Genomic DNA, 18,084 nt, shown 5'->3' with positions numbered 1-18,084 from the left:
ACAACTCGACGCACTGTACATTCAAATCACACAGCATTACTCTTAATACATCGTCGGCGTCCCCAAAGTCTCCCTGTTTGTGTCACTTGTTCCTTAATGTTTGACATGAACCGAAATAAAAGAGTTCTGTTAATAGACCGAGGCATGACATCGTTGTTTCATGTCTTTCGTTTCGAAAATACCAACCTTCTTTAAGGGCTTAAAATACGATCCCGGGTGATAAATATTCCTGGTTGCAAATAAATTCAACAAAACTGCTCATTTCGAACAGAACAGAGCAGGAACAGACACTCCACTGCCCCAAAAACCAATAACACCAGAGGAGCTGATCCAATTGCTTAATCCATCTGTGTCCATCCATCAATTCTGCTCGAATGTCTAAATGGTGAATAACGTCAAGTCCACATGTCCGTGATCAAATGACGTTAACGTCACCATAGTGGCTCGCAGTTGCGTCATTAGCCTATAAATGACCATAACACCTTATGGATGCCCGTTACTTTTGCATTCGGATCGTACCATATTTAGCGCAGCACACCTCAACTGCTTCCTGTTAATGGCCACCCGTACACGTGTCTTTTGTTGATGCTTCCTCCATATCGATTCTACGGCAGGTGGCGATTAAACTAGATTCATCACAGGGCGGAAAGACGGCAGTCTAGAGGTTTCACGAAACGAGATATGTAAACGGTCAATGACAACTGCCCTTCACCTGCGCTCTTGCCAATGCTTGAAGAGCCATGGTTGCCATGGAAATCTGGTGTTATAACATCTATACCCACATCGTGATACCTACCATTAAGACGGATATGTGAACGGATTGACATTTATACAAACATGAATACGTATTAGCAGCTAGGGAGCACGCGATCATGGTTCCATAAAAGTATAGTTTCCAGACGTTTGTACACACAATCTATCAACCCAGTAAACTATTTTCCAAACTAAATATTACTCTTTTTCTTATATACATAAGTGCCTCGACATGTTCAAATCCGATATTTACTGAATGTCCCAAACTTAATAAAATGAGTTTTTAAAGTTGTTGTTTTTTTCACAAGGGCCCGGCTTATATACAGTTCCGGGTCTTGTAGAGCACGATCAAATATTTACTTACTTCAATATTTAATATTTCGGAATTATTCGTTGACATGAAAATCCATATATGCATTTTTGTCAAAGAAATTTCAATGTATAAATATGAATACGTAAATCGAAATATGAATGAATTCAAGCAATATTTTCACAAATTTTTACACAAATGTATTCAGTTAAAAAATAGCTTTTATGAGTGTTGTTTAACAACGCAGGCATGCATCACTCATAGCTACGATCCACGCTCTCAGGACACGGGTCTTTAGACAAGCATGGGGCACTGTGGATGTTTTTTTCCACAGAAAACGGAGTTAATGTATAAACGTGTTTTGTGATTTTAACAAGGTCTTTCAACTGTTGATCGTCGCAACGACGTACATTAAGCTAAGGTAATGACCCGGGGAGAGATATGAAAAACATTTCTGGAATTCAAACACGTTGTAAACACGGCAGGTGCAGTGTGAAAAAATGTCGTACCCCTACAACTAAATCACATCGTCACATCAGTCTACCTGCCTGGGGCACACTTACGACGACGCTGTGATGTTGTTACTGCATAAATGGCCATCACCCCGCTAAAAACAATTGTTATTTCTGTCAAGAAAAATTGCATGCGTTAATCGAAAATCTATGCACACAAGGTGGTAGGAAACTAGCCGCGATTATGGCATCACATACTTCGCACTTATTGTCCTTGCCCAACACTTTTATTGACCTTGACCTAACACTTTATTGACCTTGAACTAACACTTTTATTGACCTTCAATTAACTTAGACACGACAGGTAATTTAGTCCAGTACACTTGTCTGAAGTATTAAGCAACGTATGTTACAGGGTAGAAGTTATGGTCCGTCTTTGAAAAGCATCAACGGCAGAATAACTGCCAATATAGCTGAATAAAAGAATATGAAAAACACCCTAGTCTGATAATATAAAAATGACTGTTTCATTGGCAGCTTGATGACAGCGTAAGAATTCACATCTAAAGTCGATATATCCAATTAACCATGAAGGTGTTATCCATGAAGGGGGGAGGTGGGAGGTGGGAGGTGGGAGGTGGGAGGGAGGGACTGTGATTTTATTAAAAAAAAAGAAAGAAGTAAATTGTCCCTGAATCTTCTTGAAAAAAAAAATCCTTCAGACCTTTCAAAAAAAGGAATTAGATGGTTGCAAAGTGTTTTTCTATAATAAAAAAAACAACAACAGGCTCATGGTTTTAAATAAAAACATATCTGGGTTCGCAGATACTTGTCTCATTTGAAATTCGACTAATTAAGTAAACCATCTCAACTGTTTATTGTGGTAGTATTCGTAGTAGCATGTGTTTCAGTACTGACTGGTGTAACAAAGTGCACCGAGGGTAACTTTGCGGCCAACATATGGCCAAGTAAAAATCAATATTCCTAATAAGCGAAGGTCAACTAATAATTGTACATATATTATAATATAGAGATAGCATCACTGCACATGTTGGAAGTGGAGATTACTAAAGATTATATCAGGCCGCTGTATGCCCTAAGCGTTATTAATATGTCAACTGCGGATGTAGCAGGTGATAACAGATAAATAAAATAGATAGCATAGGGCTTTATAAGGATGCCTAAGTATAAGGAATGGCAGTTCCTGTCGTGGTCCAATCTAGTGCAGGCAAGCTCCCAGTCTCAGGTGGTCCAGGGGAGAGTGAGTGAGTGAGTTGGGTTTAACGCCGCTTTTAACAGTATTCCAGTTATATCACGGCATGTCAGCTTTATGTGGGAGGAAAGCCCGGAGTGATGCAACTCTCAGACGTTTACCACTTCGGAGAAACCCACGAGCACGGGTCGGGGCGAACCGGGATTCGATCACACAATCATAGGTTTCTGGCACAGCGAATCGCGGCGCCTTAGACGATTGGGCCACCCGTGCCCCCGTCCAGGGAAGACAACGGTGGGAATACAAACACCCTGCAGTTTCTGAAGTCGTCTCTTTGTTGCTTCTTGGCGATGTTACACTAAAAAAGAGCTTTTGCCCGGCCCAAAGATAACAACTTGATCATAAACCTATATTTACGGTGAGGTGAGGTGAATGGGGTTTAACGTCGCGTCCAAGATTATTGCACTTATATAGCGACGTGCATGCACGTGTGTGTGTGTGTTTGTGTGGCTGCTTGTACTAGTCTGGACTGATGCCGATTTATACTGCTAGCTCACTGAGATACCATGCCGCAGTTTAACATGAATACCCCACTCAGACACAATATACTGACTCCGAGCCGACCAGTCCTTGTTTTAGCCCCTTAATGCCGAGCGCCAGACAGGGTAACAACAAGTTCCATCTTTTAACGTCTTTTGGTATGACGTGGCCGGGATCGAACCCCTGACCTACCGCTCTCCGGGCGGACGCTCTACCACTAGACTAGGGAGGCGGTCCTATATTTACGGACAACAATTTAAAAGATAGGAGCCACATAAGGCCTTCCGTAAAGAGAATTCACCGGTTTCATTTGGCCAATACACAGGTCCACATATAAATAGGCCTTAAGTTATCCCTCCTGGTGGTATACCGTATTGCGTAGAAAGATGGATCAGCTGCGAGTCATAAAGTAGATGCATATACTCTTTGGCAAAGACACGCCCTTCTTTAAAACTGATTGGATTGTTTTGATGGTTTGTATGTTGTTTAACGCCGCATTCAGCAATATTCACGGTATATGATGGCGGTTTGTGTAAATAATTGAGTCTGGACCAGACAATCCAGTGATTGATATCATGAGCATAGATCAACGCAATTGGGATGCGATTACATGCATCAACCAAACCAGCGAGCCTGACCACCCGATCCCGTAAGTCGCCTCTTACGACAAGCATAGTCGCCTTTTACGGCAAGTATGGGTTGCTGAAGACCTATTCTACCCCGGATCTTCACGGGTCGGCAAGGTTAAAATAACTTGCAGGTGCCTGAGGGACACACCCAGAAACTATGTATTTTTAACAATACCTTTGGACATTGTTTATTATATGAAACCACAGTGAGTGAGTATCACGGTGGGAGACACCAGAAATAGGCTCCACACATTGTACCCATGTGTGGATTCGAACCCGGGTCTTCGGCGTGACGGGCGAACGCTTTAACCACTAGGCTACCCCACCACCCCGTATGAAACCACAAATACACGTCGAACCGCCGTTCCAAATTCGGAATTACCTCCCTTCCCTGTGAAGTCTTAAAACTCAGATCGCAATCCGAAATAATAAAATCTTTTACACCGGATCTTAAAAAAAACCTGATGGGAGGCGGTTATCAGTCCGACAGACATAATACTGTCTGGCTCGGTACTGAGTCGGCCCAGCTGTCAGGCTTGGAACCGACATGGCCAAGTTATCCGGCAAGGTACAACTCGACCTATTTATATGACCGACTGTCTCGGAGCCGAGTCGGTGGCAATAGGGGAAGGCTTGTCTGACAGCAAAGCAACTGTCAAATAACGCTTTATTTCACATCAGGAAACATGACGAATAGGCAACTACCTCCGTGGGGAATGCGACAAGAAGAGGTACAGCATTACTAAAACTGTCAACTCAGTAATTTACCAAATGACAGTCACGCCCTAGGATACTGCTGTAATACGTAGCGCCATGAAGACCGAAACAATAACGCGTTGACCCAGTCATACCAGTAAAAATCCGTGAAGACACGGGCTAGAATTAGTTTCCAGCAATCCATGCTTGTCGGAAAGAGGCGACTAACGGGATCGGGTGGTAAGGCTCACTGATTTGGTTGATCCCAATTGCGTGGATCGATGCTCATGGTGTTAATCACTGCATTGTCTGGTCCAGCCTTGGTTATTCATAGACCGCCGTCATATAGCGGGAATATTGCGGCGTTAAAAAACAAACAAAATCTTCCTGTTAACCAAACGAGATGTCATTTTATGCACGCTTCAGTTGCTTCTGGCATACGGTGACGACAGTTGGGTTAAATACCGCTTTGAACAGTATTTCAATATTTCACAAGATATTACCTAGATATGAGAGGAAAACGCCAAAATACGAAGTTGTAGTAGGCTGCCAATAGTTTGTTGTTTGTTTGTTGTTTTACGCCGCAATCGAGTCTAGACCAGACAATCCAGTGAATGATGTCACGAGCATCGATGCACGCATTTGGGATACGATGACGTGTATCAATCAAGTCAGCGAGTATGACCACCCGATCCCGTTAGTCGCCTCTTACAATTACCATAGTCACCTCTTACAAGCATAGGTTTCTATCCTAACCCGGATCTCCACGGGTGCCAATGGGTTGTAGCCAACGAATTCAATTGCATTGTTCATAAGGGATATGTTTGGATTTTTTGGCAAAAATATTAACACAAGACCATATAAAGTTTAGTCACAACAACAAACATAAGTAAATAAGTCACATTCATTGTTATTGACAATCTCGGTGCTATTAACATCGCGTTGGTGCACGTGCGTCGCAGACACACGTGGCGTTGCTAATGATTAATTTGCATATTCGTATAGGGTGGGGTCGGCGTACGGTTCTACATAGGAAGTTACAACATCAAGTCGATGGTATGTACAAGTCTACTTTATACATGAAGATATATACATGCAAGAAGCACTAGGTGCCAGGTCAGCACATAGTGGTTGTGGTTGTTGTCTTGGTGCCCAGGAGCACCAAGCCAAATCCTAGCTCGGCTGGGGGTAAGACCTTCTCTCTCTTTGATTTTCATCTCTGGACCAAGGATTATATAGCCAAGGTCACCTGACAATTAGTAACTCTTAATATGATTAAACAACAGTAATTAATCAGTGATATACTTGCACATCTCGTTCAGGATGGCAGACAGTCGATGTACAATACAATGGGGATAAACAATTATTATAAATAACGGCAAATAAGTGATTCAAGGAATATAGATGTCATGGCTTCAGGGTAATTTGCCTTTGAAATTAAATGTTCATTCAGTCAATGGTTGTCCCAAATCGGTCGCTATGACATTATGGTAGCTGAACACGCAAGGAGTTCAATATAATGTGACTACAACTCGCGGCCATATATGATGCATTTACTTCAAGTACAGAAGATCCAGACACTAAACAATAGTAACTGAAATGTCCACATACCATGTCACCACCATCTTGTGAACGGGCATACCATGTCACCACCATCTTGTGAACGGGCATACCATGTCACCACCATCTTGTGAACGGGCATACCATGTCACCACCATCTTGTGAACGGGCATACCATGTCACCACCATCTTGTGAACGGACATACCATGTCACCACCATCTTGTGAACGGGCATACCATGTCACCACCATCTTGTGAACGGGCATACCATGTCACCACCATCTTGTGAACGGGCCGACTCTGTGGATATGCGCAAATCCACATCCTTCATACCCCTTAAGCCTGAACCGGCACAGCGACATATCTTCCAGTTCCCCGGTATAATTAGATATGCCGGGTAAGTAATAAAGCACTCAGATAGACCAACGTCAATATAAGCGGGTACATATCCTGAGTGAAACATGGAGAGAGTTACAATAAAGATAAGACAAGGATACTAGTTGGGTTATAACAAATACCGATAGCACTGAACAAATATGTTATGGGCACCTGTATATGGGTATTGTTATATTACTAGATTAACAGATAAAATAAATCTTGAAGAGTTATTATGGCATCAGTTCGTGATATACATCCCCATACAGTTACTTACCTCAACCTATAATATAATAGACCCGTGAAGATCCAGGTAGAATAGGTCTACAGCAACCCATGCTTGCCGTAAAAGGGGACTGTGCTTGTCGTAGGAGGCGACTAACGGGATCGGATGGTCAGGCTCGCTGACCTGGTTGATGCATGTCACCGTGTCCCAATTGTGTGGATCGATGCTCATGACATCAATCAATAGATTGGCTGGGCAGGATTCGATCATTAAAGACCATAAAAAACAAACGACCAGCAACTATAATATAATAATACATACGAGTTCGTATATACACTCAATGATGCTTTGTATTGTCCTGTCAAAGAGATGCCTTCTGAACTTATTCTAGGTGGTAAAATGAACGTCACGATACTGCAGCTACGTGTAGTCAATTGTTCAAAATGTCCACAAGACTGCCATTTGTCCAAACATAATCTGCATGAATAATAAGGACTACTAACTGGCAAGTTACAAAAGCTACTGTCAGTAAATGTTTTTTTAAATCAAAGATGTCTACGTGGCGGCCGTATTGAAATTCCAATTGTCATGACTTGATCAACTTGCGTGAGTGAGTGAGAAAAGTTTGAGGCCGCTTTTTGCAATACTCCAGCATTATCATGGCGGGGGAGACCAGTCATAGGCTTTACACAATGGGTCTTCAGTATGGCTAGCCAACGCCTTAACCACCAGGCTACCCCACCGTCCTGAATAACTTGAATAACATGCACCGAACCAAACTTGAACCTGAACGCTCTGAGAGAAACAAACATCCACACTAACTTCTGAATCCACCAAACCGTTATAAAGAAGAAGAAGAAGAAGAAGAAGAAGAAGATGATGAAGAAGAAGTGCATTTTAGTAATAAGGTCAAACGCCCACATACATAATAATTATTTTGACAATATTATACTTTTAAATGACAAGTGATATTATCATCGCTGTACTAACAGAGTTTTCTTTGTGCTTTTCCAGAATAGACAGCATACCGAAATATATTATTATATTAGCACATAAGTAGCTGATCAAATTGAAGCATAGTTGTGCAGTTGGTGTAACAGAATGAAAAACATGTTTAGAGTTTCTTTTGAAGTGGCCTCTATGGCCAGGTGAGCTTAAAAAACTTACAATACAATCAAGATTTGAACAAAATATGACGTCATCATAAGACGTCCAACACATTTGAACTTAGTATCATGATATTTCAACTTAGTATCTTGAAATTTCAAGTTACTATCTTGGAATTTCAAATTAGTATCTTGAAATATCAAGATAGTATCGAAAAAAATATAAAAAACAAATGGCCCTAAACGGCTTCCGTAGCAAACCGCGATCACATTTGACATTTGCAGTGCCAAGGCACCACTCTATTCACCGCGGACTATTCTGAGACAAGGTGATATCTCATCGGCACTACAACTCAGCTTCATTAGCCCTATACAGACAAACACGTGTGATGTTTCCACCTCGCATTGCCTGCCTTCAAGCTGACACAATACATGACATGTTTTCTGTTACTGACAGGAGGATGCGTTAATGACCATCTGCGTGTTATATCGGGGTTTATCAAACTGCCTTATGGGATCATACGGCCAAGATTCGCGCCGATTGTTTCTTGCTTTCAGTCAGGGTCATGCCGTACTCGTAGGTTGACTTGCCTTCGCGTGTGTTTGTGATGTGTGCACAGGTGGGGCATGATACGCTCACCTTTTCGCGAACACCTGGTATCATCACTATTTGATAGTGATTCATAAACAAATACTCATTATAAAGTCGGAATCGTACTATCGTCTCTTTGTGCAGAGATTTCTATTGGATATGGTAATGGTTTTGTCGCTTTATTTCACAAACTTAACATCTCCATGACCTGCATCACTTCGGGCTTTCCTTCCACTTCAGCCGCGATATAATTAAAATATAATTATTTTAGAATTGACTTCACGTTATGTGAGTTCATTGGAGTATGAACCTTCATAGAGTGAGGGCCAAACTGTATGAACGTCGGAGATTGCGACAACATTCAAACAAGGTTTGGTCCTCACTCTATGGAGGTTCATACTCCAATGAGCTCAAACAAAGTGAAAGTCAATTCTTATAATTTGCTATATCACTCGTTTTACCTCAAAGGACGTAGACCTTGATCTATACACAAGTATTTTAAGTATGTGTGACTTCCTGTTTACACTGACAGCCATACAACAACCAGCTGTATAGCGGAATAAGATAGTTCCTCAAAACGAGAGGTGACATGAGCGTATGTATGCTCAATATGCTCAACAGGGACAACTTTTGTAGTTTCTGTAGAACAAATGTACTCAAATAATATCTTCATCAGATATAAAAACGTCTGTTAATACCTACCTCAGTCAGTCAGTCAGTCACAATGCCAGCGCGTCGTAATACATTTACATCACGTACAAGACGTCAAAATGGCCGACACTATAAACTTGACGGGAGGGATTTCCGAAGTTGTTAATGAACCCGTGGCGGTTACATGTGTTTGTAATCATTGATCAACTGGCCGATCATTGAAAGGTGATTAAAGATGTGTCAACAGACACTAAGGTAAAGTCATAGATTGCTATAGACGGTCACTCTTAGCCTAGACACGGATCGTGTCGATACTACGATAATTTTCTGATCACATAGAACCTTTAATCATGAACTCAGTGTGTCAGTATGCATTGAGAAACGTAAGAGAGTTTTACGCTTCTGTTTGTTGTCGTGCTAAGGAATTCGAGTGGGTTTCCCCAGTAATGTGGAAGTAGTCCGTTAATGTTTACATCATTTCGTGAAAAACGTATGAATTTCAAATTGTGTCGTTCATACACTTATGAACGTCAATTTCGCTGGCACCTCTCGTCCAATGAAAAAGCCGTATATCGTGTAAACGTCAAATCAAAAAATTATTCAACCCAGTTTTCTCACTACAGCCAGCTTGCTTGATCAAGAAAAGCTGCATGGTTATTGCACCTGTAGTTACAGCTACGAGGTACAAGTTTGCCTGCCTCATTTCCCCGTGGACCCTACGCAAACTCAACATAAAGCAACACAAAGCCATTGCTGAAGAGTGTGTTGCGACGTTACATGTGTTTAATGACATCTTTCACACCATGAATGACAATGAACAGGTTTGGTAGCATTTCATGAAAACATTTTTTTCCCTTAATACGTTTGGTTGAACGCGGCTTTAAGCAGAGTTTAAAGTACATATTTAAAGCGGGCAGGCAAATGGTGACTATACGTAGACATTTTACAACTTTGGTGAAACCCACGAGGACGGGACGATTCTGGAATTCGAACCTGCGATCAGTGGATATGAATTGCGGGGCCTGAGGCAACCACAAGTGCACAAGACTTAATGTGCGCCTCTGTGACGGCCTACTTGCTTTATATCAAATTTCACCACAAAAAAACCCCGATGAACGTTGAACCTGGGTAAGGATAGCACAAAGCATCAAAGAACGATGTGACGATAGACTGAAATTTCAGTCACTCTGTAACTGGGTATAACCGGTTTCATGTTGTCGCATCCGGTCTGTGTGAGGTTGTTTTGACCGGCCGCATCAGTGCACACTGCCTTATGATTGTATAGATGTATGGTGACTCGGGTTGTCGTGTCCCGGGCGAAGAAAATAAACACTAAAGACCCGTCAAATTTACAATCACGCGTTCGGCAAAATCAGATACCAAAGCAGGACCCGTGAAGATCCGCGGTAGAATATGTCTTTAGCAACCCATGCTTGCTGTAAAAGGCGACTATGCTTGTCGTAAGAGGCGACTAACGGGATCTGGTGGTCAGGCTGGCTGACTTGGTTGATGCATGACATAGTATCCCAATTGCGTGGATCGATTCTCATGATATCAATCACTGGATTGTCTGGTCAATTATCGATTCTTTACACAGACCGCCGTCATATAGCTGTAATATGGCCGAGTGCAGCGTTGAACAAACAACACAAAACGGTAACATATCAGCCTACGCCAGAACGATGACCGTTACCAATTGAGTTTGCACCTGTATGACGACGACCTGTAAACATCCGGGCATTGGCCAGAAAGACAGTGGTATCGTCATATGCCGCCTGGACGTTGTCCATCCGCCTAATCACTGAGCCTTACCACCCGGTTTATTTTAAACGCTGTGTTGGGGCCCAATTCTACGCCGGAATTTCTACGTGAGTGATCTAAAACTATGGTTACGTCGGCGGTATTTCAGCCATATTGTTAGCGTAATGATCATGTGGACATAAGAGTTTGAATCTCCTACCCTGAATTCCGAGAGCATCTTGATGACGTGAGACTAGCCGTTATGCACGATCGCAGGCGGAACACATTTGAAAATGCCATTTTACTAAACTTCCATCGTGAAAAGCGCCCTGGCAATGCACACCCGAATGTGTGGCAGGAGGTGGGCCAATCGTCAGCATCTGTTCCGCCCGTTTGTCCTTTTAGGTCATAAATGTGTCTCGCAGAATGCCTGAATTTCCCTTCAATAGAAATTGAGAACGAAATCACATCGATAACGCTGGGAACATCCACTATATAACGACAGTCGCCTTTTCGTCGTGGTATGATGGTGTGACGAACGCAAGAGTATTCACTTGAATGTTCTCGTCTTTGTATCAACCCAAGTGAACACAAAAGAAAGCTTTCATCTTTCATCTTCTCGATAGCATAGTGTGGACTAAAGCTTATCCGCGCTCACTACAGAACTACATAATGCGACGATTAAGGAATATGAAAAAATGACCTGTCGATGTGTACAAATAAATATTTTAAGTTCTGTTATACATCTGCCAGGCGAAGGGTGAAACGTTCTGAAATCGAGGTCTCAAAGCATTCAGCTTAAAGTAGGATTACCACAGAAACCAATCTTATTCTACTCACTGATAAAAAATGAATGGTTCATGTTCAATCTTATTGGCGAATCGGTACGAATTATCATGACTATGGCCCAGTTCGTGGATGGCCTACCAGCGATCATCACAATTTGTATTATACTGTGGTACGTTGTTTTCCGTTACGTGAGTTGAACACCATCAATGGTAATTCCCGCAACCCGATCATTCAAAGAGCCATCTGAATTCAAATGTGGTCTTTTGAAACAGGTGCTTCGTCGAAAGTATAGAAAGGAAATCAATTATTACCATATGAATGATATTTGTTCTTTTATCTCAGATTTCAAAGGCGTTTACAGCGGTATTCAACCGAACATCCGTGAATAACGTCATGTCCAAAGAGGATAAAGACTAACAATCTGGAAATCATAATTATTCGTGAGGGGACAGGTTAACGTTTCCGAAACAGTTTACGTCTACAGCGATATAGTCAGTGAGTGAGGTGGGTTTAACGTCGCTTTGAAGAGTATTCCAGTTACGTCAAGGCGTGTCAGTTTCAGGTGAGGGGAAAGCCTGAAGTCATGCAGGTCTCCGCAGTGTTATAGTCAGTGAGTGAGGTGGGTTTAACGTCGCTTTGAAGAGTATTCCAGTTACGTCAAGGCGTGTCAGTTTCAGGTGAGGGGAAAGCCTGAAGTCATGCAGGTCTCCGCAGTATTATAGTCAGTGAGTGAGTTGGGTTTAACGCCGCTTTGAAGAGTATTCCAGTTACGTTGTGTCAGTTTAAGGTGAGAGGAAAGCCTGAAGTGATGCAGGTCTGCGCAGTGTTATAGTCAGTGAGTGAGGTGGGTTTAACGTCGCTTTGACGAGTATTCCAGTTACGTTGTGTCAGTTTAAGGTGTGAGGAAAGCCTGAAGTGATGCAGGTCTCCGCAGTGTTATAGTCAGTGAGTGAGGTGGGTTTAACGTCGCTTTGAAGAGTATTCCAGTTACGTCAAGGCGTGTCAGTTTCAGGTGAGGGGAAAGCCTGAAGTGATGCAGGTCTCCGCAGTGTTATAGTCAGTGAGTGAGGAGGGTTTAACGTCGCTTTGAAGAGTATTCCAGTTACGTTGTGTCAGTTTAAGGTGAGGGGAAAGCCTGAAGTGATGCAGGTCTCCGCAGTGTTATAGTCAGTGAGTGAGGTGGGTTTAACGTCGCTTTGAAGAGTATTCCAGTTACGTTGTGTCAGTTTAAGGTGAGAGGAAAGCCTGAAGTGATGCAGGTCTCCGCAGTGTTATAGTCAGTGAGTGAGGTGGGTTTAACGTCGCTTTGAAGAGTATTCCAGTTACGTCAAGGCGTGTCGGTTTATGGTGAGGGGAAAGCCTGAAGTGATGCAGGTCTCCGCAGTGTTATAGTCAGTGAGTGAGTTGGGTTTAACGTCGCTTTGAAGAGTATTCCAGTTACGTCAAGGCGTGTCGGTTTAAGGTGAGGGGAAAGCCTGAAGTGATGCAGGTCTCCGCAGTGTTATAGTCAGTGAGTGAGTTGGGTTTAACGCCGCTTTGAAGAGCATTCCAGTTACGTCAAGGCGTGTCAGTTTCAGGTGAGGGGAAAGCCTGAAGTGATGCAGGTCTCCGCAGTGTTATAGTCAGTGAGTGAGGAGGGTTTAACGTCGCTTTGAAGAGTATTCCAGTTACGTTGTGTCAGTTTAAGGTGAGGGGAAAGCCTGAAGTGATGCAGGTCTCCGCAGTGTTATAGTCAGTGAGTGAGGAGGGTTTAACGTCGCTTTGAAGAGTATTCCAGTTACGTTGTGTCAGTTTAAGGTGAGGGGAAAGCCTGAAGTGATGCAGGTCTCCGCAGTGTTATAGTCAGTGAGTGAGGTGGGTTTAACGTCGCTTTGAAGAGTATTCCAGTTACGTTGTGTCAGTTTAAGGTGAGAGGAAAGCCTGAAGTGATGCAGGTCTGCGCAGTGTTATAGTCAGTGAGTGAGGTGGGTTTAACGTCGCTTTGAAGAGTATTCCAGTTACGTTGTGTCAGTTTAAGGTGAGGGGAAAGCCTGAAGTGATGCAGGTCTCCGCAGTGTTATAGTCAGTGAGTGAGGTGGGTTTAACGTCGCTTTGAAGAGTATTCCAGTTACGTCAAGGCGTGTCAGTTTCAGGTGAGGGGAAAGCCTGAAGTGATGCAGGTCTCCGCAGTGTTATAGTCAGTGAGTGAGGGTTTAACGTCGCTTTGAAGAGTATTCCAGTTACGTCAAGGCGTGTCAGTTTCAGGTGAGGGGAAAGCCTGAAGTGATGCAGGTCTCCGCAGTGTTATAGTCAGTGAGTGAGGAGGGTTTAACGTCGCTTTGAAGAGTATTCCAGTTACGTTGTGTCAGTTTAAGGTGAGGGGAAAGCCTGAAGTGATGCAGGTCTCCGCAGTGTTATAGTCAGTGAGTGAGGAGGGTTTAACGTCGCTTTGAAGAGCTTTCCAGTTACGTTGTGTCAGTTTCAGGTGAGGGGAAAGCCTGAAGTGATGCAGGTCTGCGCAGTGTTATAGTCAGTGAGTGAGGTGGGTTTAACGTCGCTTTGAAGTGTATTCCAGTTACGTCAAGGCGTGTCGGTTTAAGGTGAGGGGAAAGCCTGAAGTGATGCAGGTCTCCGCAGTGTTATAGTCAGTGAGTGAGGGGGGTTTAACGTCGCTTTGAAGAGTATTCCAGTTACGTTGTGTCAGTTTAAGGTGAGGGGAAAGCCTGAAGTGATGCAGGTCTCCGCAGTGTTATAGTCAGTGAGTGAGGTGGGTTTAACGCCGCTTTGAAGAGTATTCCAGTTACGTTGTGTCAGTTAAAGGTGAGAGGAAAGCCTGAAGTGATGCAGGTCTCCGCAGTGTTATAGTCAGTGAGTGAGGTGGGTTTAACGTCGCTTTGAAGAGTATTCCAGTTACGTCAAGGCGTGTCAGTTTCAGGTGAGGGGAAAGCCTGAAGTGATGCAGGTCTCCGCAGTGTTATAGTCAGTGAGTGAGGTGGGTTTAACGTCGCTTTGAAGAGTATTCCAGTTACGTCAAGGCGTGTCAGTTTCAGGTGAGGGGAAAGCCTGAAGTGATGCGGGTCTCCGCAGTGTTATAGTCAGTGAGTGAGGAGGGTTTAACGTCGCTTTGAAGAGTATTCCAGTTACGTTGTGTCAGTTTAAGGTGAGGGGAAAGCCTGAAGTGATGCAGGTCTCCGCAGTGTTATAGTCAGTGAGTGAGGAGGGTTTAACGTCGCTTTGAAGAGTATTCCAGTTACGTTGTGTCAGTTTAAGGTGAGGGGAAAGCCTGAAGTGATGCAGGTCTCCGCAGTGTTATAGTCAGTGAGTGAGGTGGGTTTAACGCCGCTTTGAAGAGTATTCCAGTTACGTCAAGGCGTGTCAGTTTCAGGTGAGGGGAAAGCCTGAAGTGATGCAGGTCTCCGCAGTGTTATAGTCAGTGAGTGAGGTGGGTTTAACGTCGCTTTGAAGAGTTTTCCAGTTACGTTGTGTCAGTTTAAGGTGAGGGGAAAGCCTGAAGTGATGCAGGTCTTCGCAGTGTTATAGTCAGTGAGTGAGGTGAGTTTAACGTCGCTTTGAAGAGTATTCCAGTTACGGCAAGGCGTGTCAGTTTCAGGTGAGGGGAAAGCCTGAAGTGATGCAGGTCTCCGCAGTGTTATAGTCAGTGAGTGAGGAGGGTTTAACGTCGCTTTGAAGAGTATTCCAGTTATATCACGGCGCGTCAGCTTGATGTGCGAGGAAAGTGATGCAAGTCCCCACAGTGTAATAGGACATGAATACACGACAGTTTACGGGTCATCAGCAATGAAAAACACACATGGTGTGAACCCAAAGCAGGTTTTAAGACTTCTTTAACAAGTTCGTGTTTAAAGCGTCTGATTGGACTGATAGATCTGATTTGAAAGCCACAGAAACGTATCCATGACTGACCAATATAAGTCCGACTCTCAGTTCAAATTGTGTATGTAATCTTGTAACTCGAACTGGAAGAATCTAAAACATAAACTTTTGAAATCTGTCAAATGAATTTTCTGTGTTAATGTCGTAGGAAAAAGTAATAAGTACTCACAACACTGACGCTACGCATGATCCGGCCCATAACAGGTTAATCAGATTCCACACTAGATGCTGATGCTTGTAGATGCTGATGCTGATTTGAATGAGTTAAAGTGAGTTTTTCACGCCTTCTTCTCTACCTGTGTGACGTCGAGCTTTCCTCGTGCTCAGAATAAACAAACGGAACTTAACCGTCGACCAGGTACAAAAATAACCCCACATTTTAAGCTATTTTCTCGTTATAACGCGATTCCCTTTAAAAAACAGAAATTACAGTTTTACTCGTACTCACATATTTATAGAAACATTCCAAAACATAGATCCTACCATACGTACAAATATTCCTAAATACAATCACCTAATTAAAATTTTACAATTGTTCAATTTGGTAACATTCCGGTGACAAATTTTATATGGACAACATATCTGTCTACGACATGGTTGTCTCCCTTAGATATATGCATAATATATACATCCAGGCATCCTTGTTACCGATTATTATTCAGGTTTGTTCATGAATGCCTCATTGAGATCGTAGGTTGGGAATAGTATGGGATTGCGGATATCTAGAAGTGGCTGCACTAATAGGATGGTCCACGTGAAATAATAACAGATGTAACAGTAGTGAATCAGTCTGCAAAGGAACGGCGCTCAATAGGGACAGGCAAAAAAACATGAATACCAAATAACTCTTTGTTTACAAAACAGGTAAAACATTTCTTCATCAACAAGACATCGGATAGGATCGTCATTGTGCTAGTTTAGGGGGGCCGCGTTACAGGGTCGTGCCTCTGTTTGAATTACCACTCGTAGTTTAAGTTGTTATTTCAAGTCAACTGCTGATGTCCCAACTGTGGGTGCAACATGCTTGCATATATATATGCTTGGGTTGCTCCCACGTTGGTTGTGTGGATCACTGTCGAATACAATATTAGTGTGTTTCTACTGCTGCTGTTGATACAATTACTATAGCTACAACTACTGTCGCTGTTGCTACTACTACAGCTGCTGCTGTTGTTGCTTCTTCTACTACTACTACTACTACTACTACTGATGTTGCTACTACTACAGCTATTACTGGTTTGGTTTGATTGTTGTTTAACACCGTACTCAGCGTTATTCCAGCTATATGACGGCGGTCTGTAAATGATCGAATCTGGACCAAACAAGCCAGTGATTGATAGCATGACCGTCGATCTACACAATTGGGATACGATGACATGCATCAACCAAGTCAGTGAGCTTGACAACCCGATCCCGTTAGTCGCCTCTTACGACAAGCATGGGTTGCTGAAGACCTATTCTTCCTCGGATCCTCACGGGTAGTAGTAGTAGTAGTAGTAGTAGTAGTAGTAGTAGTAGTAGTAGTAATAGTAGTAGTAGCTGTTGCCATAGTGATGGTATTAGTGGTTGTAAATGTAGTAGTAGTAGTTGTTATATTGGTAGTAGCACCAGTAGCACCAGTAGTTGGATTGTTTGGTCCAGACTCGAATATTAACAGACCGCCGTCATATTGCGGTCTTAAACAACAAACAAACAAAACAAACTACTACATTTACAACCACCACTTTTACCACTACCATCAACACTGCTACTACTACTTCTATTTCAAAATGTGTCTACACGTCTGCTTTTAGTGGTTTTATGGTAGCCTGGTGGTTAAAGCGTTTGCTCGCCATGTCAATCACCTGGTTCGATTCTGTCGTCCCTTTAAACTACCACAACATTAACATCTAAAACTACTACTTGTACTATTATAAATACTCCGGTACAATTTACCGGCGAGTCAGTGCATGCTACAATACAGGGTGATGTGAGCGAGTATGGCTTTACCCCGCTTTTAGCAATATTCCAGCAATATCTCAGAGGGGGGCACAAGAAATTGGCTTCACACATTGTACCCATGTCGGGAATCGAACCCGGGTCTTCGGCGTGACGAGCGAACGCTTTAACCACTAGGCTACCCGACCGGCAATACAGATGCACGCTGGTATGAAAGATCGCCACCCAATTCGGAGTTCGTGGTTGGACGTGAATGTTTGGCTAATAATATGTACGTACAAAACGATTGAGAAATCTTCATGAGAAATTTCAAATATAATTGACGTCATCATGACTGTCATTTTTTAGAAAGTCAAATGGCACACCCGGTCGTCATAAAACGACCCAGTGACCCGCATGTCACATGACAGAATTCCGATTCAAACTCACCTGACCTTTGCCACACCCTCGTAGATTGAGAAGCATGAACCATTAGCCCTTCATATGAATGAAACAGGTCCTGTGTGAGTGATGTTGAGCGTACACACCCATATACACATCGACTGGAGCATAACAGTTGCAGGTAATTAAAGTATCTGCGTGTGAATTGTTTGATAGGATAGGCATTAAATAGAAGTGGACGGATGACAAAGTAGACACAA

At 42.9% G+C, this 18,084-nt stretch overlaps 1 protein-coding gene across 4 annotated transcripts in view; it reads right to left on the bottom strand.

Moving 5' to 3' along the window:
• The window catches only part of LOC124114760 (inositol-trisphosphate 3-kinase homolog), an 84,852-nt gene that overhangs the window by 30,431 nt on the left and 36,337 nt on the right, over positions 1-18,084 (bottom strand). Inside the window, exon 1 of one of the 4 annotated variants that reach the window (XM_046475568.2) lies at positions 15,675-15,808. The exons of 2 other annotated variants lie outside the window; for them this stretch is intronic. In XM_046475568.2, coding sequence (XP_046331524.1) covers positions 15,675-15,704 — 30 coding nt within the window. In that variant the 5' untranslated portion in view covers positions 15,705-15,808. Of the gene's footprint in view, positions 1-11,063; positions 11,383-15,674; positions 15,809-18,084 lie in introns of those variants that run through there. One more of the 4 variants, XM_046475588.2, reaches the window with a different exon arrangement.

Source organism: Haliotis rufescens, unplaced genomic scaffold (genome assembly GCF_023055435.1).
Source record: "Haliotis rufescens isolate VD_foot unplaced genomic scaffold, xgHalRufe1.0.p SCAF_4, whole genome shotgun sequence".
Lineage (NCBI taxonomy): Eukaryota > Metazoa > Mollusca > Gastropoda > Lepetellida > Haliotidae > Haliotis > Haliotis rufescens.
This window is presented reverse-complemented; position numbering and strand designations above follow the sequence as displayed.